Raw genomic sequence first — 27,306 nt, 5'->3', positions numbered from 1 at the left:
GAATGAATAATTACCTTATGACTTTCTGTAGATGATCCCATTCTTTACTTCTACTCGTCTGAAAACAAATCTAAATACATCATTTCCGGCTTGTGCCGATTTCTTATTGGTTGTTGCCTGGATCTCCCACTATTGGAAGGGGGTGGTATTGATCAGAATACTAATAGCATCATCGTAACTTTCACCTTCTAACTTTTCCCTAACTGAAATAACTTGAGTTTTCTCACTGCACTGTCTTTAGGAGTCGGATTTGTGAATAAACTTTCAAGATTAGAGTCATCCTTTAGCTTGCTGACGTCAGTGTCTTATGACTTGCTTGATCCTGGTGACCAATAAGTTGTTGTGGCAGCTCTGGATTTAACCTCAAATCAGGACACAATGTGCCAGAAACAACACTGCAAGCTTGTGCACTATTTTTTTTTTAAAAAGCATTGAGCCTCTTGTATCATTAATTAAATAGTTTTGCCCTCTCTCTCTCTCTGATGCTGCATCAAATTCCCAGCAACAAAGGTTTCAATTAGATAAAAAATGTCCCCCTGGTCGCCATCTTTGTGAGGGGAATTGGTGGTTGGGAGGAAGGTTGAGCTTAAAACAAAGATTTTCTTTTCTTGCGGTGATATGAGGACGTTCGACGCCCCTTTGTTCAAAAGTTCCCATTCATCGCAGACAGCAGTCGCCTCCCGATACCGTGAGGAGGCCCCGAGGTTTCCCCCGCGCTGGAGTTTGGCGCATTGCTCGGGCCAGCCGCCATCTTTATGCAGGGAACGGTCCCTCCGAGGCCCCGTCCCGCTCACCCCTCACGTCGGATCACTCGTTTCGGCAAGAGGGAGGCGGGGAATCGAACAACCCGGTGGAAATAAACGCGCTTTCTGGCGTCGCTATCTTACAGGCAAAGTTTAAAGACCATCAATCAGGTAAACAAACACCCGCCATCTTTGTTCGGGACGACGCCATGTTTGTGCGGGGAAAAGGCCGGCGGTCGTGATTATTATTAATTTTTTTTAAATTGCATACAATCGTTGCCATTTGACATTTAGAACAATACTACATGCGGGAAGAGAGCTAAAATATAAAAGCAATTGAAAAATAGCGTTAGCCTCCGGCTAACGTGCAGTGGCGTGATGACATAAGAGGATGACGCTGTGCGTCTGGCTCTGGGAAGGTTTGAGGAGCGACAGGTAAGGAGTTAGGGTGGGAGGGGAGCTTTCAATTGGGGTTGATATTGGCTTAATCCCTCTTGTATTGTCTTTGCACTCTGTAACTGTCTTTGTTCACTGACTGCCTATTGTCCTTGTTTGGACCCTGTCCCAGCTACTTGAGCAGTTATTCCACTGACTCTCCTCTTCCCATGGAGTGATTGGTGAAGCTCCCTCCCACCCCTCTGCTCCAGTTTGCTTTGTCTCTCTCTCTCTGTGTGCACAGGGTCTGCAACTGAGGCTGTTAACTGTGATTTACCTGGCCAGGTGCCTTATGCTCTGGGGTGTGATGTGTTGGAGGGAGTCACAATCCTTAGCCAGCCCTTAATTAGTGGATTGTGTTCTTGTGAGCATGTTGCTGGGGTGATGTGTTTCATTTCATTTGTATAATGGACATGCTGTACAACATGAGCAAATAATCTGTGGCCTCACTCCTGTGTGAGTTTTATAAAGCCTTTGCTCAGTGGCTTAGCATGCTGCAGAGTGCTGCATTGTCAGAGGTGCAGTCTTTCGAATGAGATGTTAAGCCGAGGCCCTGCCTGATCTCTCAGCTGAATGTGAAAGATCTCATGGGGCTATTTTGCAGAAGAGCAAGGAAGTTATCCTTGGTCTCCTGACCAATCTTTATCTCTCAATCAGTGTCACAAAAAACAGATTATCTGCTCATTACAATATTGCTGTTTTGTGGGAGCTTGGTGTGTACAAATTGGCTGCTGTTTCTCCTACATTATAACAGAAACTAAACTTCAAAAGTATTTTATTGGATGTAAAGCACTGTGGGATGTACTGAGGTCCTGATTGGTGCTATATAAATGCAAGTATTTTTCTTTCTCGCCTGAGTCATAAGGGTTCAAGCTGCACTCTAGGACTTGAGCACATGATTGACACTTCAGTGTAGTCCTGAGGCAGTGCTTCATCGTCAGAGGTGCTGGTTTTTGTATGAGATGTTAAACTGAGGCTCTATCTGTCTGCCTCATCAAGAGGACGTAAAAGATTCTGTTGCCCTGTTAGTAGGGAAATTCCCCTGGTGTCCTGAGCTGTCAAGGATTCTGTAAGTAGAAAGAACTTGGATTTCTGTAGATTTGGATTTTTATAGCTGATTAAGTACTTTTGAGGTGTAGTCACTGTTGTAATGAAGGAAATGTAGCAGCCAATTTGTGCACAGCTAGCTCCTACAAACAGCAATGTGGTAATAACAAGATAATCTGTTTTAATGATGTAGTTTGAGGGATAAATATTAACCCTAGGACACAAGGGAGAACTCCCTTCTTCAAAATAGCACTGTGGATCTTTTATATCCGCCTGCGAGGACAGCTGGGGCCCTTGGTTTAACATTTCGCCTGAAAGGCAGCAGCATCAACAGTGCAGCACTCCCTCAGTACTGCACTGAGACTGTCAGCCAAGATTGTGCATTTGAGTCGCTGGGTTGGAACTTGAACCCATAAACTAGGGCCACCCACTGAGTCGAGGCTGGCCTATATAACTGCAGGTTTGTTCTGTGTAATATTTGGAAGCATGTTATGTCCTGGGGTGGTTATGTAGATGAATTTTGGCAATTAAAAAAAAAAAAATCTCAGCCAATAATTACTCTTGAATTGTGGTTGTGTAATGAATGTATTGACATCTGAGTCTGAGAGGTATCTTTTGCTTTCTAAATAGTCCTTTGACTTTCTCTGTTCTCCCCCCACCCCTGACAAACTCACTGTGCTACCTTTTTCTCTTGCACCTGGTGCTGTGCTGGATGCTGATTCCAACAGGACAGTGTGGTGTAAATATACGCCCCTGTCTTCCTCAGCACTAGTATAGCTACCACTGCTGTGAAGTTAGTATGTAGGTACTGTAACCCTTGGAACTAGCTAATGGGATGGTAGCCAGAAGCTTATGTCCAATACTTGCACGTGGGCAATGGAGAAATGTGGGACCAATTGGGTTGCTCTTTCAGAGAGCCAGCATGGGTATGATGGACCGAATAGCTGCCTCCTGTGTTATAAGATTGTATGAATGTCTGTGTACTGATATGCTGATGGGGTTACTTGAAGTAGGGTGGGAGGAGGGTCATGGAGAGCACAAATACTCAGACTGGTTGGGCCAAATGGCCTGTTTCTGTGTTGTACGTTGTATAAATGCCCATGTACAAGGCTCTCTCACTCATTTAGCCTTGAATTAGGGGGCACTCAACATCTTAAAGGGCAGTGCAATGCACTGGGGTTTAAATGTGGCAAATATTCCAGCAGGCATGTGTTGTATAAAGGTGATGTGGGTGAGCCGAATCTGCTCCCAGGCTCTTTGTACCTTCTGGTGAGGACTTTGTTAGCTCCTTGGGGAGGGATAGTGAGGTGTTCATTAAGGACAGGCTTGGTGAATGGGTATCTCATTAGCCTCACTCCTGAGGCTACTGATTTAGTAATTCTAAGTCCTGCATTTGAATCATAGTCTGAGTGCATTCTTGGCAGTTCAAACCAACTTCTGTTCTAAATTAAAATTCCCATCTTTTGAGGCAGTTCTGGAGGACGTCATGTGTTTTTTATATCTAGAGTTTTTTTTTAAACCGTCAAACTGCTTAGGGGCACAGTCTCCAGTTAAAGGGTTGAGGGCTGAGCTGAGGAGAAATCTCTTCACTTGGGAAGATTGTGAATTTTTGGAATTCTCCACCCCAGAGGGCTGTGGATGCTCAGTTGAATATATTCCAGACTGAGAGCGATAGATTTTTTTCGGTGGGGGGTGGGGTGGGGATATGGGAAGAGGGGGGGAAAGTGGATTTGAGGTGGAAGATCAGCCATGATCTTATTGAATGGTGGAGCAGGCTCGAGGGGAAATTTGGCCTGCTCCTGCTCCTATTTCTTCTGTTTAAGTTTACAGGACAAGGGGATAAGTGTGAAGCAAAAAATGGTGCTGTGCTAAAGTAGGAGAGTTGGAAAAGTGAGCAGAAGGCTTGGTCTGAAACAAAAAAAATTTAGGTAGGGAGTTGTGGAGTGTAAGGCCAAGTCTCATGAAGACTTGACCACCAATGTGAGGTAGAGGGATGAGTTTGGAACTTGTGGGTGACCAGAGATGTGGGAAGTGTTTGACACTTTGGTTAAAAAGAAAGACTTGCATTTATGTATTTTAGAATTAGAACATTACAGCGCAGTACAGGCCCTTCGGCCCTCGATGTTGCGCCGACCTGTGAAACCATCTGACCTACACTATTCCATTTTCATCCATATGTCTATCCAATGACCACTTAAATGCCCTTAAAGTTGGCGAGTCTACTACTGTTGCAGGCAGGGCGTTCCACGCCCCTACTACTCTGAGTAACGAAACTACCTCTGACATCTGTCCTATATCTATCACCCCTCAACTTAAAGCTATGTCCCCTCGTGTTTGCCATCACCATCGGAGGAAAAAGACTCTCACTATCCACTCTATCTAACCCTCTGATTATCTTATATGTCTCTATTAAGTCACCTCTCCTCCTCCTTCTCTCTAACAAAAACAACCTCAAGTTCTTCAGCCTTTCCTCATAAGACCTTCCCTCCATACCAGGCAACATCCGAGTAAATCTCCTCTGCACCCTTTCCAAAGCTTCCACATCCTTCCTATAATGTGGTGACCAGAACTGCACGCAATACTCCAGGTGCGGCCTCACCAGAGTTTTGTACAGCTGCAGCATGACCTCGTGGCTTCGAAACTCGATCCCCCTACTAATAAAAGCTAACACACCATATGCCTTCTTAACAGCCCTATTAACCCGGGTAGCAACTTTCAGGGATTTATGTACCTGGACACCAAGATCTCTCTGCTCATCTACACTACCAAGAATCTTCCCATTAGCCCAGTACTTTGCATTCCTGTTACTCCTTCCAAAGTGAATCACCTCACACTTTTCCGCATTAAACTCCATTTGCCATCTCTCAGCCCAGCTCTGCAGCCTATCTATGTCCCTCTGTACCCTACAACATCCTTCGGCACTATCCACAACTCCACCGACCTTCGTGTCATCCGCAAATTTACTAACCCACCCTTCTACACCCTCATCCAGGTCATTTATAAAAATGACAAACAGCAGTGGCCCCAAAACAGATCCTTGCAGTACACCACTAGTAACTAAACTCCAGGATGAACATTTTTGATTAGATTAGATTAGAGATACAGCACTGAAACAGGCCCTTCGGCCCACTGAGTCTGTGCCGAACATCAGCCACCCATTTATACTAATCCTATACTAATCCCATATTCCTACCAAACATCCCCACCTGTCCCTATATTTCCCTACCACCTACCTATACTAGTGACAATTTATAATGGCCAATTTACCTATCAACCTGCAAGTCTTTTGGCTTGTGGGAGGAAACCGGAACACCCGGAGAAAACCCACGCAGACACAGGGAGAACTTGCAAACTCCACACAGGCAGTACCCGGAATCGAACCCCGGTCCCTGGAGCTGTGAGGCTGTGGTGCTAACCACTGCGCCACTGTGCCGCCCTACCACCACCCTCTGTCTTCTTTCAGCTAGCCAATTTCTGATCCAAAGCTCTAAATCACCTTCAACCCCATACTTCCGTATTTTCTGCAATAGCCTACCGTGGGGAACCTTATCAAAAGCCTTACTGAAATCCATATACACCACATCCACTGCTTTACCCTCATCCACCTGTTTGGTCACCTTCTCGAAAAACTCAATAAGGTTTGTGAGGCACGACCTACCCTTCACAAAACCATGCTGACTATCGCTAATGAACTTATTCTTTTCAAGATGATTATAAATCCTGTCTCTTATAACCTTTTCCAACATTTTACCCACAACCAAAGTAAGGCTCACAGGTCTATAATTACCAGGGCTGTCTCTACTCCCCTTCTTGAACAAAGGGACAACATTTGCTATCCTCCAGTCTTCCGGCACTATTCCTGTCGACAATGACGACATAAAGATCAAGGACAAAGGCTCTGCAATCTCCTCCCTGGCTTCCCAGAGAATCCTAGGATAAATCCCATCTGGCCCAGGGGACTTATGTGGCCTCTTTAATGACCACGCGACGTCCCAGTGTGCTTCACAGCTGATGTACATTTTGAAGTGTAGTCACTGTTATAACGTAGGAAACGTGGCAGCCAATTTGTGCACAGCAAGATCCCACAAACAGCAATGTGATGACGACCAGATACTTTGTTTCTTGAAATGTTGATTTTTCAGGGATAAACATTTGCCAGGACACAGCGGATAACTCCCCTGCTCGTCGTGGGATCTTTTACATCCACCTGAGAAGGCAGCCGAGGCCTCAGTTTAACCTCTGGTCATAAAAACGGAACCTTTGACAGTGCAGCACTCTCTCAATGCTGCACTGGAGTGTCGGCTTTTTTTTTTTCTGTGTTCATATCCTGAAGTGGGACTTGGCCTCCAAGTAAGAAGGGTGTGGGTTCAAGAGTGCTAACAACTGAACCATGGTTGACACGTTCAGAGAAGTGGAGGATGTAGCAAGCCAGTTGAAGAGTTGACCATACTTAACCACTTGCTTTAACTCGTCACTGTGGCAGAGTTACCTGCTACAGCTCTTATTGCAAATTTGCTCCCTGAACTCTCCTGGCTGCAGTCTGCCTGGTGTGGGGTGTCAAAGAATACTTTCTTGAGTATATGTGGGATTAAATGCAGTTTTTAATTGAACTGTGCCTCCGGTTTAAAATTCTCTCCCTTGCATTCAAGTCCCTCGCTATCTTTGTAACCTGTTATAACCTTCTGAGATCTCTGTGTTCCTCCAATTCTGATGTCTTGTGTATTTCCCCCCCCCCAATTTCCTTTGACTTGCTATTGGCAGCTGTGCCTTTAGCTATTTAGGCCCTAACCTCTGGAATTCTCTCCCTAAACCCCTCCACCTCCGTCACTCCTCCCTTTAAAACTTTGACTAAGCTTTTGGTGGCCTGTGGTTTGTTAGATTTTTCACCTGATATGTTCCTGTGAAGCACGTTTGGATGGATCTGAATAAATGCAAATCCAATGTAGATATGAGGTGTTGTGTTTCCTGTGAATGGTGGAGCTAATCGATGGAGCATTTAAATTGTCAATTGTGTAAAAAGCCGTTGTTTTCTGAAAGTTAGTCTAACAACTTTGTTCAGTCTCCCCTGCTTCTGTGCTGAAGGAGATATTTTGTTTGTTCTTGGCTCAGATGTGGTTGCGTGAGTATTGGCAGCTGTCTGGTACCTTGTCTAAGTGTTCTTTTATGCGTGTCTGTGCCTGCTGAGAAAGTGAATATTGGATGGCTGCCCTACGCGCAAAGAGTTGTCCATGACCGAGTGTTGCAGACTGGCACATTCCAAGGTCCAGGACTACGTGCTGAGGGACGCACTAAAGCTAGGTCAGCTGCTGCAAAGGCTCAGTGGGGAAAGACCACTGTGTAAGGTCCTCCCGCCATAGTGAACCGAGGGGCTGGACCCATGGGAAACCCCTCGGGCTATAAACACCAAATATGGGTTTGCTGTAAAATGTACGTGACGTAAAGTGGAATGGAAGGGTTGTGAGGCAACTCTCTCCTGTATTGAAGAAAACTGATTTCCTTTGCACTTTTTGAATTGTCAACTTGATGCTGTTTTGAACTGAGTTGTGATGTATTTTTACAGATTTTTATGAATAAAGTATATTTTTGGGGAAAAGAAAAAGAATATTGGATGGCTCTTTAACCAAGGAAGGCATCACAGTGGAGCTCAGTTTTATGTTTGCCTACTATTTGTATTTTGTTTTAGCAGCATTGGAAGGCAAGAGGCCAACCTCCTTGAATAGATCCAACTAGTGTTAGTAACCCTACTCTGAGCTAGGAATAGCAGAAACAAATTTAGTCATGGTTCTCTCCCTGATCACTATATCGTGGCCACACGTATTTAGTGACTGCAGGAATAGGATTGTCTGTGGTGTCTTCTCTCCTCTTGCATGCCTTTTAAAGAATGGACACCTGAGCAAGGACTTGGGGAGCTGATGGTGTCATTGGGAGAAATGGGGAGAAAATTTTGCAAGGGTGTTGCTCAGAGGGCAAGACTAACTGTTTCTTCTACCCTTTTTTGTAAACTTGAGGCTGTCTAAAACTGACTTGGGCCAAGTCCCATTCACCCTTTTTTAAGAATTTCCATCTTTCTTTCCATGGCCTTGCGCTCCCTATCTCTGTAACCTCCTGCAGTCCTACAACCCTCCCCAGAACTCTGCGCTCCTTCAATTCCCACCTAATGGTGCGTCTTCCTTTTATTTTTATCGCTCTAACATTGGCGGCCATGCCTTCAGCTACTTGGCCCTAAGCTCTGGAACATTCTTCCCTAAACCTTTTGGCTGTCCACCTCCATTTTCTCCTTTTTAACCCACTGCTTTGACCAAGTTTTTTAATTATCTGCTTTAATATCATCTTTTGTGGCTTGGTATCAAATTTTGTTTAACATTCTTGTGAAGAACCTGGATACGTTTTTACTAAGTTCAAGGCACAAAATAAATGCAAGTTGTGGCGGTGACTTAATTCTCCACCGCCCCCGTCACGTATTGGAGTGATGATGGCCCTTTCCTAGTTTTTTAGTTTTTGTTTGAAGAGTGATGCAGTGCTCCAAAAAGAAAAGTGGGCTCTGATCGTATTCAGTGAAGGGGCACCTGAAATGATAGGAGGGTAAAGAAGGAGCGCTCCTGTGCCATGGCTCAGTGGGTAGTGCTCCCTCCTCTTGAGTAAGAAGGTTGTAGGTTCAATTCCTATTCAAGACTGTCACAAAGTTCAAATTAGCACTTCCAGTGCTGCAGTGTCAGAGGTGCTATCTTTCAATGAGGCGTTAAACCGAGACCCCATCTACCCCTTCAGGTGGCTGTAAAATATACCGCAGTATTATGTAAACAAATTTTATATCTCATCCACCGTCACTAAAATAAAATTATCTGGTTTTTCTGTTTGTGCGAACTTTCCTACATTACAACAGTGACTACAATTAAAGTACTTCATTGGCTGGAAAGTGCTTTCGGATGTCCTGAGCTGGTGGAAGGCACTAAAAAGATGTGAGATTGTCTGTCTGCCCGTCTGTCCTGTTTGTTTGTTTTCTTTCAGTATTCTAGCTTGCTAAGTTGGTGGAGGTTCTTTGTCAAAAACAAAAGTTAGCAGCTCCCAATTTCCCAGTCTTTAAATTGCTGTGTCTGATCTCCTGGCCTGCTGTAACTTGATCCCACTGGCTGGATATAAGTTTATTCCCCATACTTTTATAAGTAACCTTTTGTCCAAGGAACCTAAAAGTCCCACTTGCTGTGTGTATGTTTTTCTTTTGAACTCAACACTAGTTCCAAAGTTTAATCATTTCTCCCCGTTAATAAAACTGCTGCTCTTGTACAATGTTAACCCAAAACTAACCTGGTTCACCATGTGAAATAGTCCTCAATTTGTACCTGCCTGCATGTTGAAAATGTGTTCTATTAAGTCAGATGGCTCTCTTTGGTGGGTGGTGGGGGATAAATTTGTATCCTCTGGTTACTGACTCTCCTGCTAGTCTGTCAAATTTCCTTTTGGCCTTCCTGACTCCAAGGAGAACAGTCCCAGCTTCTTCAGTCTATCCACATAACTGAAGTCCTTCATCCCTGGTACCTTCCCAGTAAATCTCTTCTGCACTCTCTCTCTCCGTGGCCTTGACATCCTACCTTTAAAGCATGGTGCCCAGAATGGAACACATTATTCAGCTGAGGCAAATCAAAGAGGTTGGCCTGGCACAAAACTTTTTTTTTCTAAACTTAGTGACGTGTGCCAAATGTGTCTTGTCTTCCTTCCAGCCATCTCCAACAGGCAGCTACGCGTCCAGTATGATGACTGACATGGTTGACAACCACCGAGAGAGCTGGGATTCTCTTGTCTGCGCCGTGGAGAAGTACCGCAAGCAGACGGGTAACGACGTTGTCCTTCTGACGGCCTACCGGCCCAAGCTGCAGTCGAACCTCGCCTACGCGGTCCATGGGACAGGGGCCCTCTCGGATGCCACCAAGCAGTACCTGGACGACATTGCAGTTTTCCACAAGACCTCGGCCTATGCCAGCAGCGTTATCCCAGTGCGTGATGGCGGGAAAGCTGCAGGGGAGGACACGAATGCTCCCAAGGACGCCTTCTCCAAGAGCTACCCATCAATTTATGGCAAGGGTGGCTTTACAGCTGACGATCGGGTTCCTTTGGAACAAAGACCTGCGATGGAACGTGATCCTGGAATGACAGAAAATGATGAGAGGACAGCTTCTGAAATAGAGAGAGAAGTGGACAGATGTAACTTAAACGATCCTTCAGGTAAAGGGTAGGGAGAGTGGTCTTAATGTTTAGCATTGCTTAATTGCCCCTGTTAATTCAAATGTCAACACTGTCGAGCTTGTCACCAGAGCTTCAACAACAGAAACTGCATTTATATGGCACCTTTTAACATATTAAATGTTCCGAGGAGCTTCACATGAGTGTTGCCAAATTTTGACACCGAACCGCATGAGGAAATATTGAGGCAGATGGTGGTCATAGAGGTAGGTTTTAAGCAACGCGAAAGGTTTACGGAGGGAATTCCAGAGCTTTGGGCCAAGACCGCTGAAGACACTGCCGCCAATTGTGGAGTAGTGAAAATTGGGGATGTGCAAGAAGCCAGAATTGGAGGAAAGCAGAGATCTTGAATTATAGGGCTGGAAAAGATTACAGGAATATGGAGGGGTGAGGCTGTCTCTACCCTAAGCTCTGGAATTCCTTTCCTGAACCCCTCTGCCCCTCTCTCTCCTTTTTAAGATGCCTCTTAAACCTACTTCTTTGACCAAGATTTTAATTATTTGCTCTAATAATCATTTTGTGTCTCTGTCAAACTTGTTTGATGCTCCTGTGAAGTGCCTTGGAGCGTTTTACTTCACTAAAGAAAGGGGCTGTATAAATGGTGGTACTGCCATTTTCGACCCCAGAAAGGAGGAGCCGTAAGAGGTACACAAGATAGTTGAGAGGATGGGAAAAGTAAATCCAGAATGGGACATTAAGTTGAAAGTTGGGTAAAGGGCCACAGGTTCAATGTAGTAAAAGCTAAATTTAGGAAGAATATTGGCAAGAAAACTTTTGCACACATGAAATGGACTTCAGGAAATTATAACTAAGGAAAGGGTAGGGCCTATCAGATGTACAAGGGAACTTGTGTGGATGCAGAAGATGTGGGCAGGGTTCTTAATGAGTGTTTTTTTTTTCTGTCTTCACAAAGGAGAGGGTTGATGTAGACTTTGTAGTTAAACAGGAGGAGTGTGAAATATTAGATACGATAAGCATAATGAGAGAGGAAGTACTAGAAGGTCTGACATCCTTAAATGGATAGATCGCCAGGAACAGATGGATTGCATCCCAGGTCGTTAAAGGAAGCCAGGGAGGGAATAGCGGATGACCTGAGGATCATCTTCAAATCCTCACTAGATACAGGAGAGGTACCAAACGATTAGATGTCTGCAAACATTTTACCATTGTTTAAAAAAGGTGCAAGGGATAGGGCAAATAATTTATAGGGCAGTTGGTCTGACCTCGGTGGTGGGTAAATTGTTAGAATCTATTCAGAGGGACAGGATAAACTGCCACTTAGAAAGGTCTGGATTAATCAGATAGTCAACATGGATTTGTTAAGGGAAGGTCATGTCTTGCTAACTTAATTGTATTTTTTGACCAAGTAACAAGAAGGATTGATGAGGGTAGTGCAGTGGATGTGGTCTACATGGATCTTAGTAAGGCATTTGACTAGGTCCCACATGGCAGACTGGTCAGTAAAATGAAAGCCCATGGGATGCAGGGGAATGTGGCAGGTTGGATCCAAATTGGCTCAGGGACAGGAAACAAAGGGTATTTTTGGAAACAGTGCTGTTTCATAGGGCTCAGTGTTGGGTCCATTGCTATTTGTGGTTATATATTAATGATTTGGACTTGAATGTGGGAAGCATGATTGGGAAATTTGCTGATGACAAAATTGGCCGTATAGTTAATAGTGAAGAGGATAGCTGTAGATTGCAGAATGATATCAATGGTTTGGTTGAGTGGGTGGAAAAGTGGCAAATGGGATTCAGTCCAGATAAGTATGCGGTAATGCATTTGGGGAGGGCAAATAAAGCAAGGGAACACAATAAATGGGAGGATATTGAGAGGGGTAGCGGAAGTGAGAGACTTTGGAGTGCATGTCCACAGGTCCCTGAAGGTGGCAGGTAGATAAAGGTGTGAAGAAGACATATGAAATGCTTTCCTTTATTGGCCGAGGTATAGAATTCAAAAGCAGGGATGTAATGCTGGAGCTGTATAAAACGTTGGTTAGGCCACAGTTGGAGTATTGCATACAGTTCTGGTCACCGCATTACAGAAAGAACAAAATTACTCTGGAGAGAGTACAAAGGAGATTTACGAGAATGTTGCCAGGGCTCAAAAGTTGCAGCTATGAGGGAAGGTTGGATAGGCTAGCGTTGTTTTCCTTAGAACAGAGGAGGCTGAGGGGTGATTTAATTGAGGTGTACAAAATTATGAGGGGCCTAGACAGAGTAGACAGGAAGGACCTGTTTCCCCTAGCGGAGTGGTTAATTACCAGGGGCCACAGATTTAAGGTGATTTGGTAGAAGGATTAGAGGGGACATGAGGAAAAACATTTTCATCCAGAGGGTGGTGGGTGTCTGGAATTCACTGCCAGGAAAGGTGGTGGAGGCAGAAACCCTCAATTCTTTTAAAAGGTACTTAGACATGCACTTGAAGTGCTGTAACAGGCAAGGCTATGGACCAGGTGCTGGAAGGTGGGAATAGATTGGGCAGCTAGTTTTTTCAGCCGGCACAGACACGACGGGCTGAATGGCCTCCTTCTGTGCTGTAATTTTTCTATGGTTCTGGGTGAAAACCTTGGAATTTTTATTTTTAAACAATTAGAAGCTGCGATGAGGGTGATGTCGGATCTTTCTGGATAGTATGATTAAGATGGACCAAATGACCTTCCTCATGTAAAATATTTTTTTTTTTGCCGTTTTTCTATCATGTCGGCATACGAGCTGCTGGTGAGACATGATTGATTGGCTTTGCATCTACCCGTCCTGTTGTGCCTTTGAGAACTGTTATGGAATAATACAGCACAGAAAGAGGCTGTTCGGCCCATTGCATCTCTTTCAAAGTGCAATCCTGTTAATTGCACTCCCCTGCTCTTTCCCCATATCCCTTACAGTTTTTCACCTTCAGTTTAGCAATCTCCAACTTTTTTTTTCATTTTCAAAATGCAGCTATAAGTACTATATAGTGGGCTTTCTCAAGACCTCCCAGTATTAAATCTGTCGATCGGTGCGTGATTTGAGACTCTCTCTCGATCCAGGTTTCCATTCAGAAAATAAACTCCCAAAAAAGGAATTGGTGTCACACCACTTGAATGCATGCACACACTACAGATCTCCAGTGTCAGTGCTGTAATTGATCCGCAGGGCTATTTTGTCCACTCTATGACCAGTCTTCACAAGCAAACTGCCTGCAATCCTGTCCCTACTGAATTGGATTTCCCTAGTGTGAGGCATGATGTAAGCTGCATATTACTGGATCATCTTTCACGAGATGGAGGAGAACTCCTAATCAGGAATAGGCTGCCTCATTTTGCATGGGGCGCTTTGTCTGGATAAACATGACCTCCCCATCCTCTTAGGATTAAGTCCAAGAATCTAGCTTTTAGGCTGAGAATATCTGCCTTAATTTTCAGTCTTTCTCCACCACATCCCCTATACTTAGCTATATTGATTCACAATATGTACTAGCAGGAGGCAAGTTGTACAGTGTAGTTCTTTTTTACTTTGCCAAAGACTGACACCTGGCACATACCTGAAGGAGCCAGGCTGATAGCTGATGCAAACTGTTGTCTGCAGGCTGAATATAAGGCCCTGTCAGTGCCTAGAGTTCAATCCTGACCATGATTGGATTAAAGAAAGAACTTGCATTTATATAGTGTTGTAAAACTCTATGACCCTATGTAGCATCTTTTACAACCTCATGATGTCCCAAAGCACTTTGCAACCAGTTAACTACTTAAGTGCAGTCACTGTTTTAATATAGGACAGGAATTGGAAGACTGCCTCTGGCTAGTCCTACGCGAATAGAACTCGTCAGCCCTTACTGGGGATTTTTAGTTCTCTAGCTTATCTACTGGGTTGTTATCTATGTTTATACTGAGGGGAAATAAAATCCAGCCACAGAACAGATTTCAACAGGTAAATGTGTATCTAGTTGCAGCATAGATTTCACTCTTTAAAAGCAGTTGGCTTGTCCACCAAGTAACCTGTGATTGGTAAAACTGTTGAGGGACATTCTACCTGTCTCCTTTTTCAAGCTTCCAATATATCTTGCCTCCATCCTTGGTCCACTCTCCTGGAAAGTGCTCTGATATCTACCTCTGTATCCAGAACTCTGCCTGTATCTTAACTCGAACCAAGTTCCATTCTCCCATCATCCCATTGGCTTCCATTCTAGCAACGTCATCATTTTCAAAATGTTCAAATCCCTCTGTGGCCTCGCCCATTCCCTATCTCTAACCTCCTCCAGCCCTACACTCCTCGGATCTCTGCACTCCTCCATTCTAGTCTTTTGTGCATCCCTGATTTTCATCGCACCACTATTGGTGGCTGTGCTTTCACCAACCTAGGCCCTAAGGTACTGAAATTCCTTCCCGAACCTTTTCCATCTCCATTTCTCCCTCTTTTTTAAGACACTCCTTGAACCTACCTTTTTGACCAAGCTTTTAGTCATCGGCCCTAATATCTCCTTATGTGGCTCGATGTCTGATTGTGTTAATTTTCCTGTGAAGGGCCTTTTGGGATGTTTACTACATTACCGGTGCTATCTATACAAGTTTAACATCACTTCTCTGCTTCTCAATTCTATCTCTCTAGAGAGAAATACCAGTGCTTTGTTTGCATTTCTTTATGGCCTTACTAATCTGTGTCACTAACTTTCATGATAAGTGTATCTGTAACCCCAGATCCCTCTGTCCATCTACCCATTTAGACTCTTATTTTCCAAGGAGTATGTGGCCTCCTTATTCTTCCTGTCAAAATGTGCCACATCGCACATTTATCTATATTGAAATTTATTTGCCAATGACATGCCTATTCTGCAGGTTTATTAATGTGCTCCTGTATTTTGCCTCATTTCTCCTCCTGTATTTAACTACACCCACAGCCCATTCTCCTTTTTTTCATCACCCCTCTTTCCCCCCCCTGCCATTTTGGTGTTGGGTGTAAATTTAGAAGTGTAATCCACCAGTCTTTACAATAAAGAGTTAACTTGATTTGTTCTCTTCTCTTCCTTCTCTCTTCCAGCTATGTTCACAATGGACGAGGAATCGACCAGTCAGGACTGCGAGCCCTTCTTTGAATCTGACCTAGATGGAGAGAGCACAGATGGTAAGTACACAGGGTCTGGATTACTGCCCTGTAGAATCTAGTAGAGACTACATAGGTGGGAGGGAGTCGGAGTTTATTCTGAGTGACAATTAGTGATAAAGTACTACTTTCATCAGGTGTACACTAGTTTCTTGGGTTACTAGTGCATGTTGATGGGGGGGGGGGGAAATAGTTGCATTTATATAGCAACTTTTGTGTCCACTGGACGTCCCAAAGAGATATACAACCAGTGAAGTACTTTTGTGATGTAGTTATTGTGATTTGAACAAAAACAGATGCCTGCTTCCCTTAGACTGGCAGGTGGGTGCTTTCCCTTAATCTGATTTGTACTGTTGGAAGGATGGATTAGACTAGAGTTGGGTTTTTTAAAATCCAGCCTGATAGGGGAGAGTAGAGACAGAGCACAAGGGATTGTGTAACCTAGTGCCAAAGTCTTCACCTTCCAATGCTTGAGTGAATTATGGTTTCCATTTTATCCATTTTCATTGTGTGGCCATAGCTACTGATAGTGTGGTGTTGATTGGGTATGGTTTGAGGTCACCCAGAGGCTGGATTGGTAACTGCATGTGAAGGACTAGTTAGAGTATTAACAATGCAGAGTGCTTTGAACTCTAGCTCCACAGTGGTCCTTTGTGAATTGGATGTGGCTAATGGTTTTGTTTCTCTCTGCCTGTGCCCTACAGATGGCAGTTTGAGTGAGGAACTTCCCGCCCGTCCGCAAACATTATCCCAAGCAAGGTGTCACCAGTATGCTAAGTCCCTGCCTGTGTCTGTCCCCATTTGGGGATTCAAGGATCTGAAGCCAAAGAAGCTTGCTGATGGGGACAATGAAGAACGGGTAAGGTGCATTCTCTCCAGCATTATCATTGTGCTTGAGGGGTGCTGTAATGTAGTGGTTATGTTACTGGATTAGTAATCAAGATTGAGTTCAAATCCTAGCATGGCAATTTGAGAATTTATATTTTTATTTCCGCATTTTAAAAAAAAAATCTAGTATTGATAAGTGACCATGAAGATGTCTGGTAAATCAGTGGGTTTTTTCTACAACAGAAACAAAGTGCTGGAAATACTCAGCAGGTCTGGCAGCATCTGTGGAGAGAGAGAGAGAAGCAGAGTTAACGTTTCAGGTCTGTGACCTCTTATCAGAACACTGTCACAGACCTGAAACGTTAACTCTGCTTCTTTCTCTCCACAGATGCTGCCAGACCTGCTGAATATTTCCAGCACTTTGTTTTTGTTTCAGATTTCCAGCATCTGCAGTATTTTGCTTTTTTTTTTCCTACAATGTTCTTCAGGAAGGAAATCCTTACCCAGTCTGAGCCATGTGACTCCAGTTCCACACTAACGTGGTTGACTCTTAACTGCCCGAAATGGTCCAGCGAGCCACTCCTCATATCAGTCAGGCCAACCAGGGATGGGCAATAAATGCCAGCCTTGCCAGTGACACCCACAATCCCGAGAATGAATGGGAAGCTCCTCTGCTCCCCCTCTCCCTTCGAATGATGTAAAATCACCAAGTGGAAAGAGTTGCACCTTTGTGCCAGCTCAACATTGTAACTTTCTCAACCAATCGGTGAAGGGGTAATTTCTGGCAAAAGTCTGTAATTCCTGCAGTCAGACTCCTGGTTAGTTAAACCAACCCCATGCGTGAAGTTGAAGCTGTTGGGATGACCTTGCAGATTTTATCATGGCTCTGTTTGTTTAAATGGAGCCACTCCCACCAAACTGTACACCCAACACCCAGACAGTATCTCAAACCACTAGCCACTTTGCAGACGGTTAAACATAAATGTTAAAATAATAACTCCTTGAGGCAGGAATGGTTCGATTTGAGCAGTTGGGTAGGATATATCCCTGACTGCTGCTCTGTAAAATCACCTAAATTGCACAATTACCCTGGTAATCTTTAGAATCAGGAACTGTTATAATTACAGGAGCTTTTTACCAGACAGCAGTGTCACCCTCCCCCTACTACAACAATAACAACTTGCATTTATATAGCATCTTTTAATGTAGTAAAACGTCCCAAGATTCTTCACAGGAATGATTATCAGACAGCACTTGGCACTGAGGCATGTGAAACATTTGGACAAGTGACTAAAAGCTTGGTCAGAGAAGTAGGTTATTGGGAGAGGGAAGGAATTCCAGAGGGTAGGGCCTTGGCAGCTCAAAGCATGGCTGCCATTGGTGGAGCATTGAAAGTTAGGATGTTAATCCTGTTCCTGTGTTCACTTGTGTGTCTCCTGAAGGCTTAGAAGGATATCCTTCAGAAAAGGTCTGCCACTATAGACTCTGTCCTCTCTCTTCCTGCCCTCCTCGCTTTAAGAAGGAAAACCTCCCAATGTGTCATGTTTTGAGTCTTGGCTGTAAATGGGTTTGTTCTAAACGAGCTTGGAGATTCCTTCATTGAGCAACAATTTCCCAGAGAAGCTGTGTTTTTTTTTTTGGCCTACTTGGGATTGGTAATAACACCTATTGATTTAGTGCTGGAAGAGGATAGCGAATTGATCATCTGGATAAGCTGGTCTTGGGCACAGCATGAGGTGATTGGGGTGGGGGGTGGATTTGTCCCCATAATCTGTTTTATAACTGTGACATTTTGCAATAGAGGCATTCCTGGAAGAATTAATTTTGCACTTTGTTCCAAAGGAAATGCATCATTTGCAGAATGAAGGCATGTAGCTAGAGTTGAGATACTGATCAGCCATGAGCTAATTGAGTAGCAGAACAGGCTCAAGGGGCTGAATGACCTCTTCCTGTTCCTGTTTTAGAAATGTTCTCCTCCAGAGTTCTGGTATAGGGATGAGACTGCCTGCCCGCCCCCCCCCCCCCCCCCCCTTGCCAACCCCCAGGGAAAGCTCCTGGTTTTATTTGCAATTCTGGCCTCACTCGACCTTTAACTCACGCCAGTGATTCTGACTTTGGCACAAGGCAGTTATCTGATCGCTGTTTATTACAGCAGGAACTGAAGGACAAGTCTGAAATTTCAGATCCAAGTCCTACTAAGTCATGGCCAGAGGGTTCCAAACTAAATTCTCAATCTGTTTAGAGTTCACTTCCCTCAGCTGAGGGAACATAGGAGATACTACAATAAAGCCTCAGAATTTCTGGGCTAAGAATGTTGGTTGGGGGAATTGGCTGAGGTTCCTATTCTTGATGATCTAGCGACCTCCTTGCTGGAAAGTGTAGATATTAGACAAGATTGAGCTTGGCTTTGGTGCTAAAGGATTGTGAGCCATTGCCTTTAGACACTCTTCCACATTGGCACCCTGCTCAAGTGACAGAGTGATTCTGACATCTATGGAACTGCACTTTTTTTTTAGTGGGAGTCAATTCTTCAAGAGAAAGTTGTTTCTTTTTCTTTATCTCTGTAACTCTTTCACCCCAACAATCCTCAGATCTCTCAGTTCCTCCAATTCTGCCCTCTTGCACATCCTAACTTTTATCGCTCCACCATTGGTGGCCATGCCTTCAGCTGCCTAGGACCTAAGCTCTGGAATCCCTTCCTCCCTGTCTCCTTTTTAAGATGTTCCTTAAAGCCTACCTCTTTGACCAAATTTTTGGTCATCTGCTAATATCTCCCCTAATTTTATTTGATAATGTGCCTGTGAAGCACCTTGGGGCACTTTACTGTCTTAAAAGTTACTATATAAATTTAAATTGTTCTGTCTCTTGCCTGCCCCCTCAAACCTTTCCATTAAACGGCCAATGGGGAGACCTGTACTCGAGAAAAGAGCAAAAAGCTGGAAATCTAAAATAAAACCATGGAGAAAAATGTCCAGGAAACGCCCTGCAGGCTGGGAGAGAAAGCAGAGTTGACGTTTCGGGTCAAGGTGCTAGAGTTCAATGCTGGGACTCCATAAGGACCCCGGCTGTGCCATTTACTGGATTGCAGGTGTCTCTCTCTCGCAGCCTAATATGCTGTGTCACCCACCGACTGACTCACTCTCTCTCTCTCTCTCTCTCTCTCTCTGTCTCCAGTTGCCTTCAACAGACCTGGACAAGATTGCCGCCAGCATGAGAGCCTTGGCCATGAGTGTGACGGACGGCACCGAGATGTTTGGTGACCTGCCACGCCCCCGACTCAACACTGGTGACTTTCAGAAGCCCTATCGGAAGTACTAAAGCACTTTTCAAAACAGCCCCTGCCCTTTCTTCTCCTCCTCCTCCTCCTCCCTTCCCCTTCTTCCTTCCTCTCCACCCCCCTCCCAAACACAACACTACAAAGATGCTTCCTGAAAGGAAATTTGTCGCTGGCCCAGGGCTGTCCCATGGTCCAGTCACCATGTAGCATTAAGGTTATGTATGATGAAAGACTGGCTCGCGAATTGATTCTGTAACTTTTCACGAAGAAGAAAACAAGAAGCTTTATAGTATATTTTTCTGGTAAAACATTATGTGTGAAACAGCGATTCCCAAGAAACTGCTTTTAATGTTTCAACTTGTCCTTGTATGTCTTTCTCCTTCCAGCATGCTGTCAATGTTTTAATGAGCTAATCGAACCTCTTCGTTATATTCAGACAAGAACATGGTTCAAGATGGGAGCCCCTACTGAACAAAATTGTTAATTTGAAACTCTGGGATTTCACCCAATACAAGACCAAAATTTTGACTTTGTCCAGTTCTGTCCATTTGAATAAAATACCCAAACTCTTGGGTCAAACTGAAGGAATTGGCGAAATCTACTTGACAGATTATTGAACATCCCCCACCCCAAAATTGCCAACCAATTATAAGCAGCAAGTGGAACTTCTTGATGTAAAGTCTTGTTCAAGACTGTTTGTTTGTTTTGTCAGCAATCCTGATCTGAATTGCTTCAGGTGGGAGCACTTCTCTTAAGCTCTCCTCCCGACTGTGGTATCATTCAAACATGCAGCTCACACTGCAATCAGAGGGAGAGACCCGCTCGCAGTTTCACTCGAGTGGCATCGATGCCACTTTTTTTTTAAAGATTGCATCATTTCCACAAGAAATGTCTGGATCTTGAGTCTCGGCCACTTCCCTGTTTGGCTTTTGTGCTTTTTGTTTTAATCTTGTTTTTTTTTAAACTGCATGCTCCAGTGAACCATGTGACTACTGTAATGGGAGATTAATTTTACTGTGATTAGGGCTGAGCTTTTGAATGCTTAGTCTGAGACAAATCAGCAGGTTCTGTGTGACCAAATTTGCTGAGATCCTTTGCATGGTAGGTCTTGCAAATAGTTATTCAAATAGTTAGTCTCTGGCAGAGTCTCTGCCTAATATACTGCAGCACTTGCTCATTTTTGCCTTTTATAAGTCCATTTGCCTTGGCTTCTGTGAGCACTTGGATCGGAGGCTGCAGTGTCCGGCTCACTCTATCTGCTGTACCACGTCCTGGCACCGACCGCCTGTTTGCTACATGGCGCAGCTTGGAAGTCATGGGTAACATCTGGGTAATGAAGCTGCTTGTGGGAGCCGTCGAGATCGTGCATTGCACCGCCGGCCCCAGGAGATCTCTGCAGCGTTGTCCCGTGAACCGAAGGTGACGGTCAGGGTGGGGTAGTACACTTGGAAGTGAGAAGCCTGCAGCGTTGGACGTGGATGGTACGTGCACTTTAGCATCAGTTGAAATGGGAGGCAAGCTGGCTTCTAACCAGTGACTTTTCTTTTGTGTGTGGAGGTACTTGCATCCCTGTGCAACTCTTTCACAAGTGCCTTCATTCGAAAACGGGTTTTACAGTTGACGCCAAGCACAGTGGCCACAATTCAGCGACTGCAGCACGGGCTTGTTTAAAATGCTCCCATTGCTTGCGTTGCCCTAGGAACCGAATACTGCTTGGTATTAACTTTAGAATCAACCCCTGGCCCCTCATGTGTTGCGGTTGCCACCTTCCCTGAAAGGGTTTTGCTGATGGATGACTTGCAATGCAAATATTCATGCAAATGTCTGAATTGATTTCCCCCCCCCCCCTTTTTTTTTAGCTAGTTTGTTGCCTGACTGCATACAATGGCCTTTAGCCACTTGTTTATAGATCTTAATGGCTTTTATCAAAGTTTGGAAGCCTGTGTGTGTGTGTGTTTTCTTTTAAGCCCCCCCCCCAACCTCCCCACTTCTTTTACAGAAGTGCTATAATGCTCCCTTTTGTACTGTTCATGTAGTCAGTGAAAACTTGTCAAAAGCAAGCCAGCTATCAACTCCCTAAAGTCAGGAACAGTGTCACCTATCTCTCATGTAATCTCAGCGATTTGAGGTCAATTTTTTGTCCGCGCCAGCTGCCTTTACAGAACCAGCCTACTTTTCATTCTATTGATGTCTGCCCCTTGGCTTTTAGATTTGCAATGCTGGAAGCCTCTCAGTTGTCAGAAAGAAGCCACTGGCAAATTTAAATCTGCCTTCAGATGAATGAATGCTGATGCTGCCCGCTCTTGTTAAACACTTTAACAGAGCACATTATAATATGTCTGTCTCACAGAAGGGCCCATCTATGTGGTGATCAGAGTCCATTAATGCTCCTAACTCTTCCCAGTATAGGGAAGGCTGGTTTGGTTTTTTTTTTTTTGCCCCTTTTTTTATATGGTTTGAAACTAAAGAATATGATGTAGTTGAAACAAACACTTGCCCAAAGATCAGCAAGTTCCAGTCAGAATCACAGTGAATGAGCCCCTGCTTTCTCCCCCCCCCCCCCCACCCACCTTTTGAGACAGACCTTTTGTATTGACCCCTGAGGTCAGTTAGAACCCATCCCAGTATATGTTCTACATTGGGCATTTGGCTCCACCCTGCCAGCTTGCCATGTGAACACGTTGTAAATAACTCCCCCGCCTCTTCACCACCGCCCCCCAAAACAACCAAACCAAATGGTGTTTCCATGAACTAAACAGTCGATTTTTGTGTGAGCAGTGGTTTCTGACCTTGAATGTAATTCTGTTATACTTGAACACCTGCCATATAGGTGACTGGTGACTTCCGTGGCTGCCCCTGGCTTTGGGACTCTTATCCCAGCTCCATATTGGGAGAGTATCCCCAAGGGCCTGTCTTTCAATGTGCAGTCTAAGCTCCTTGGTTTTTGAGAAGTGCTGTTAATAAGTGAAAACCTGTTTGTAGAACAGAGGTGATGCAACTAAATAGTAGACACTACCCATCAGTGCGAGAGATGTGTGTCCTTCCCAGCTTTGTTTTCACCACCACCTTTTCCTACCTTTCCTTCCCCCCTCCTTTTTAATTGGTTCAAACAGAGGCATCACACTAACATCCTATTCTCCTGTAGACTCCCCCAGCTGCCTGTCACTGTGTGTGTTTGTATGTGCTGCACCCTTCTATGCTTGGGGTATGCGAATCCAGGCACCTGCTTTATTTAACCCACACAGCCATAGCCTGACTGACTGCTACATTCCCATTTCAAAAAACTCATGCATTACATACACCTTTTTCCACACAGGTGCTGTAATGTTGAGCTGTACTGTTACTAAGCTAACTTTCCCTTTGTTGAAACTAGACCTGGTAATCTTTGCCATCTTGCAGCTTCAGCAGTGCTGTGTATTTGTCGTTGGGCATCTGGGCTGCTTGAGTTGTGGGTTCTTTTGATTTTAACCATTCTGACTTGCTTATGAATCCAGCAACTGCAAAATGCCTCTTCTGACCATTTCCAGCTTTCCCTCCAGTTAAAATATATTGAAATCTATCTCAGAAGAAGCCTGGGCTGCACTGACACTGGTTGGTGTTGGGTTGGAGTGAAGCTCTGTACCAAGTGTTTGGAAATCTGGAGTTTGAGTCTGATCTGACTGGAACAAAGTGAGCTCAGACTGCCAGGGAGTCATTGTTCCAAGTGTCTAATCCAGCCCAGACTACAGATTTCCACTCCAGCTAAATATCTATGCAAGATGCACCTTCTCTCTGACCTTGCTGTGGCAGTGTTCACTGTAGCCCATTATCGTATCTGGAGTCATACTCATCATTTGCTCTTGGCTGCTTATCCCTAGAATGGATACAAAATGAAATTGCAGATCTTTCTGCCCCAGATCACGCTCTTGCAATCAGAGCCTAATTCTTAACACTAACTAGTTGCGCTAGTGTGTGCTTTTTTTTTAAAGTTTTGAAATCTTCAGGGTGAAGGAGTTTGCTTCTGTGGCTCTTTTTTCTGCTGCTGTGTGCAGGAATTGACTGGTCCACCAGGTGGCACCGGCTACCCCAAGGGATAAAGCTGCAGGATCGTAAGGAAGGGTTACTGGAAGGGTTTTTGGAGTTGGGTGGGCATCCTTTGGAGAATTGGTCACGTCTGGGCACAAGTGAGGCACTGCCATGTTGAGCAGCTCCCTGTCGATCTGTGAGGGGTTGGGTTCATCAATGTGCCTTAACCTGCATGCTGAGCTTCAGTCTGGGTACATAGTGGAACATGAATAATTCTTTGGGTAGCTGCTGCTGCGTTCAGTTCAATGCAGGTTTGCATATTAATGGGCAGAAAGTGCAATGTCATCTTTCTTGGGTGCAGTAGCCCAGGATCTGATGCCTGTTGGTTGAGAGTGGTAGGGTTTGGTGGGTTGTGAGTATATTTATTTCTTGCAGTTCATGATCAGAGATAACTTGTGTAACTAATAAACATTGATCACTGTTTTAATCCATTTTTAAAAAAAATGGAAGTAAATAAGCTCTGTGAATGATGGAACTGTGCCATGTCGGAAAGACCCTTTAACTGGTTGGGAATTGGATGCAGCCCCCTCCACCATCCCCATTTAGTGACCTTGGCCATTGAGGAGAAGGGAGCAAGCTTTAAGAGCTAGAATTTGGCATTGTCATGTCCCTTGACACTTTGCTCAGCTTGCTGTCAGACAAGATATGTGTTCCAGTGATGCCCTAGTACTATTGATCAGGTTGGGGGTGATTCTACACTTTTTAGTTGGTGGGGTGTAGAATTTGAAGTTTACGTTTACGATTAGAAACTGGCTTCTTCTGACATTCGTTTCTACCTCCAGCCAAAAAACGTACTGTCCATTTCACACGCAAGGGGGCCTAGCTCCCAGTATCTGCTATCTAATGGAGGCCATTGCCTTTTAGACACCTTCCAAATTGTGCTGTTTGTCCTATGGCTGAAGCCTTCCTCTTTCTTTCTTTCTTTTTTACAATGCTAATTCCTGTCGCAGTCTGCCCAGTACAGCTACTGGCTCCATCCAGTCGTGGAGGGGAGGGGAAGGACTGTAATCACTTTGCACTAAACACTTGGGGTTGGGGTGGAATGTTTGGAGACATCAGGTAGGGGTGATTTTGGTGGGGGTGGAGGGCAAAGTATGTGACACTAAAATAAGTTGATTGCCTCCAGTTGCTGTGACTGTTTTGAAGCCTTATTTCTCAATTTTTTTTTATATAAAGATGCAGCATCCAGTGTAAAGGTCCCTCTGGGCAGTTCCTGCTGCACGCTTGCTGATCTTTCTGGCAGGGTAGCATTTACAGGACTTTCGTTGTTTGTTTGTTTGTTTATTTGAACACCTAACCAGTATTTGAGCTGCTGATGCTTATCTCCATGAAAGATCAGATTTAACTGTGATGTATCCCTTCGTTGGCCCTCTTTACCTCCAGGGTTGCTGCTTGTGCAGCCTGCCACATAAGTGTGACCACTTGGGGCCGGTAGTGAGGGAATTCTCAAGCCTCTTGGGGAGGAAGTGGGGCTGAGAGAAAGTTGGAAATTTTTTTTTTGAAGCATATCACTTTTCGATGCCAAAAAAAATGTAGAGCAGTTGGTGGATTATTCAAACCTCACCTTTGGATCCCTGTAATTAGGGCAATAGTTTTCACGGAAAATAAGACTGCCCTCAATGTGATGTAATAAAAACTGAAGTTAGTTTCAGTCACAAAACCACTGGTCTTGGCAATCTGTTATTCCTTTTGTGCTGCTTTTTTTTTTAAGCCTTAAAACCTACTGGTTAGGAGTGAGCTGCAGACTAAGTCTGTCTAGCCTAGAGCATTAACCTGTATTTTGGTCGCTACCTGATTTAGCGTGTACATGTTTCTAGCCTTTTGGTTTTTTTCAGTTTGCCAACTTTTTCTTCTCCCAGTGTGTTTTTTTTATTTCTGGCATTTAAAGTTGGGGGTGAGCAAGGATGTGCACAGAGGTTATTGAAGCTGTTCACACTATCTATGTCCAGATTACCTCTAACCCAGCAACGTTTGAAGGGTTTTAGCAATGAATAAGAGATACAATACACATTTTAGGATTGCATCACTATTTTGAACTCTTCCTGTTGATGTGGAGTGGGTTCCTGTTTCTTGATTTGTTGCCACGACACCCCCTGCTCCCATATCTAGCTGGAGTGCTTTTCAAGTGAGCAGTGTTCCTTGTGGGGGGGAGGAGGATATGTAAATTAACTTTGAGACTATGAGTGGTATTCCAGTTTCTGCTGTCGGGTGGGGAATAGTAAGAGGGAGGTGGCCTGCGGTGTGCGTTCTTGTGGGAGCTCTGCATCTTCAGGGGGTTTTAAGCAAACATGTTGCTTTTTGGGATGTTTAACAACATGTAGACAACCTGCTGGAAATGTGAACAAAATGATGAGAAACTGACAAAAGGATACGACTAATCTCTTTTCTAAGAATAAAGTCGAGTGATTATTACATATGTGGTGATTGTGTCTGTCTGTTAACTAATTGTGAAGCTTGGTCACTGTCATAAATGTAGGAAACACAGCAGCCAATTTGCACACAGCAAGCTCCCACAAACAGCAATATGATACTGTTTTAGTGATGTTGATTTGTGGGATAAGTCAGGACATTGGTGAAAAATCCCTGTTTTTTTTTTAAATAGTGCTACAGGATCTTTTTTACATCTACCTGACTGGGCACACAGGGCCGCGAATTAACATCTCATCCAAAAGCTCTCCCCTCTGACAATGTTGCACTGGCACTGTCAGCCTGGATTTTGAGCTGATGTCTCTGGAGGGAGACTTGAATCCAGGACCTTTATGGCTCAAAGCACAAATGCTACCACTAAGTAACAGCTGACTAGTCAGCCCATGGCATTGGTCAGTGGAACAGTTGTGATGATGAGTGGGGATTTGCTTAACGTGTAGATGCAGGATTCAAAGTGCTGGGTTTATCCACTCTTTCCCTCTCCGCTGTGTACCATGATCATCCTGCTGTCGACCTTATTTAAAAATAAGAGCTTGGCTTTTGGTTAATCGCCAATCTTGCTGTATAATCACTCATGTCTTGCATAATATAAGCCTGGGGATTACATGAAACCGAGTGGTCAGACTGTTCCCTCGGGCTTAGAGCTTTTGGTTTATAATGAATGTTGGGCTTTGCATGGATTTATAAATAGTTAATTTTAAAAACCTTCCAATGGCCAAATTTAAATGAAAGCAAAATGGGGTGGATGCTGGAAATCTGAAATAAAAACAAGCAGTGCTGAAAATACGCAGCATGTCGTTCTTGAAAAGTCACGACCTGAAACGTTAACTCTTTCTGTCTTCACAGATGATGCCAAATTGAATGACCCTGTCAAGTGATTTTTTTTTTTTTAAGGCTGTAAGTTTCAGCTTGCAATCATCCATCCATCCATCCATCCATCCATCCATGTTTTGATTTCATCCTGTTCACTTCTTCATCAACCCCTTTCTCTTTCTCTCTTTCCCCCCTCCTCCCTCGCCCCCCCCCCCCCCACTCCCCTGCAGAGCTCGTGGCAGTGATGGGTGAGCTGGTCACATATGTGGTCTCTCCCTCTCTGGCTCAGTGACTAGTTCCCACCAGTGGTCACGTGCTGTTTAAACACAACTATTCAAAAATGGGCAACTACAGA

General features: G+C 44.3%; 2 protein-coding genes across 3 annotated transcripts in view; one reads left to right on the top strand and one right to left on the bottom strand.

Annotated features, from left to right (window-relative positions):
* tbc1d17 (TBC1 domain family, member 17) overlaps window positions 1–944 on the bottom strand; it is a 34,901-nt gene extending 33,957 nt beyond the window's left edge. The window contains exon 1 of the mRNA XM_068019738.1: window positions 15–944. Within this exon, the coding sequence (XP_067875839.1) occupies window positions 15–41 (27 nt within the window). The 5' untranslated portion in view covers window positions 42–944. The remainder of the gene's footprint in view (window positions 1–14) is intronic.
* Window positions 458–27,121, top strand: akt1s1 (AKT1 substrate 1 (proline-rich)). 2 transcript variants are annotated; one of them, XM_068019742.1, is made up of 5 exons: window positions 458–914; window positions 9,944–10,445; window positions 15,479–15,562; window positions 16,246–16,400; window positions 19,544–27,121. In XM_068019742.1, the coding sequence occupies exons 2-5, from the start codon at window positions 9,974–9,976 to the stop codon at window positions 19,685–19,687; spliced, it is 855 nt and encodes a 284-aa protein (XP_067875843.1). In that variant the 5' UTR covers window positions 458–914; window positions 9,944–9,973; the 3' UTR covers window positions 19,688–27,121. The 2 variants fall into 2 exon arrangements, with proteins under 2 accessions (XP_067875843.1, XP_067875842.1); XM_068019741.1 differs by lacking the exon at window positions 458–914 and adding an exon at window positions 1,123–1,178.
* The last annotated feature ends 185 nt before the right edge of the window (window positions 27,122–27,306 follow it).

The sequence above is a fragment of the Heterodontus francisci genome, chromosome 41 (genome assembly GCF_036365525.1).
Source record: "Heterodontus francisci isolate sHetFra1 chromosome 41, sHetFra1.hap1, whole genome shotgun sequence".
Lineage (NCBI taxonomy): Eukaryota > Metazoa > Chordata > Chondrichthyes > Heterodontiformes > Heterodontidae > Heterodontus > Heterodontus francisci.
This window is presented reverse-complemented; position numbering and strand designations above follow the sequence as displayed.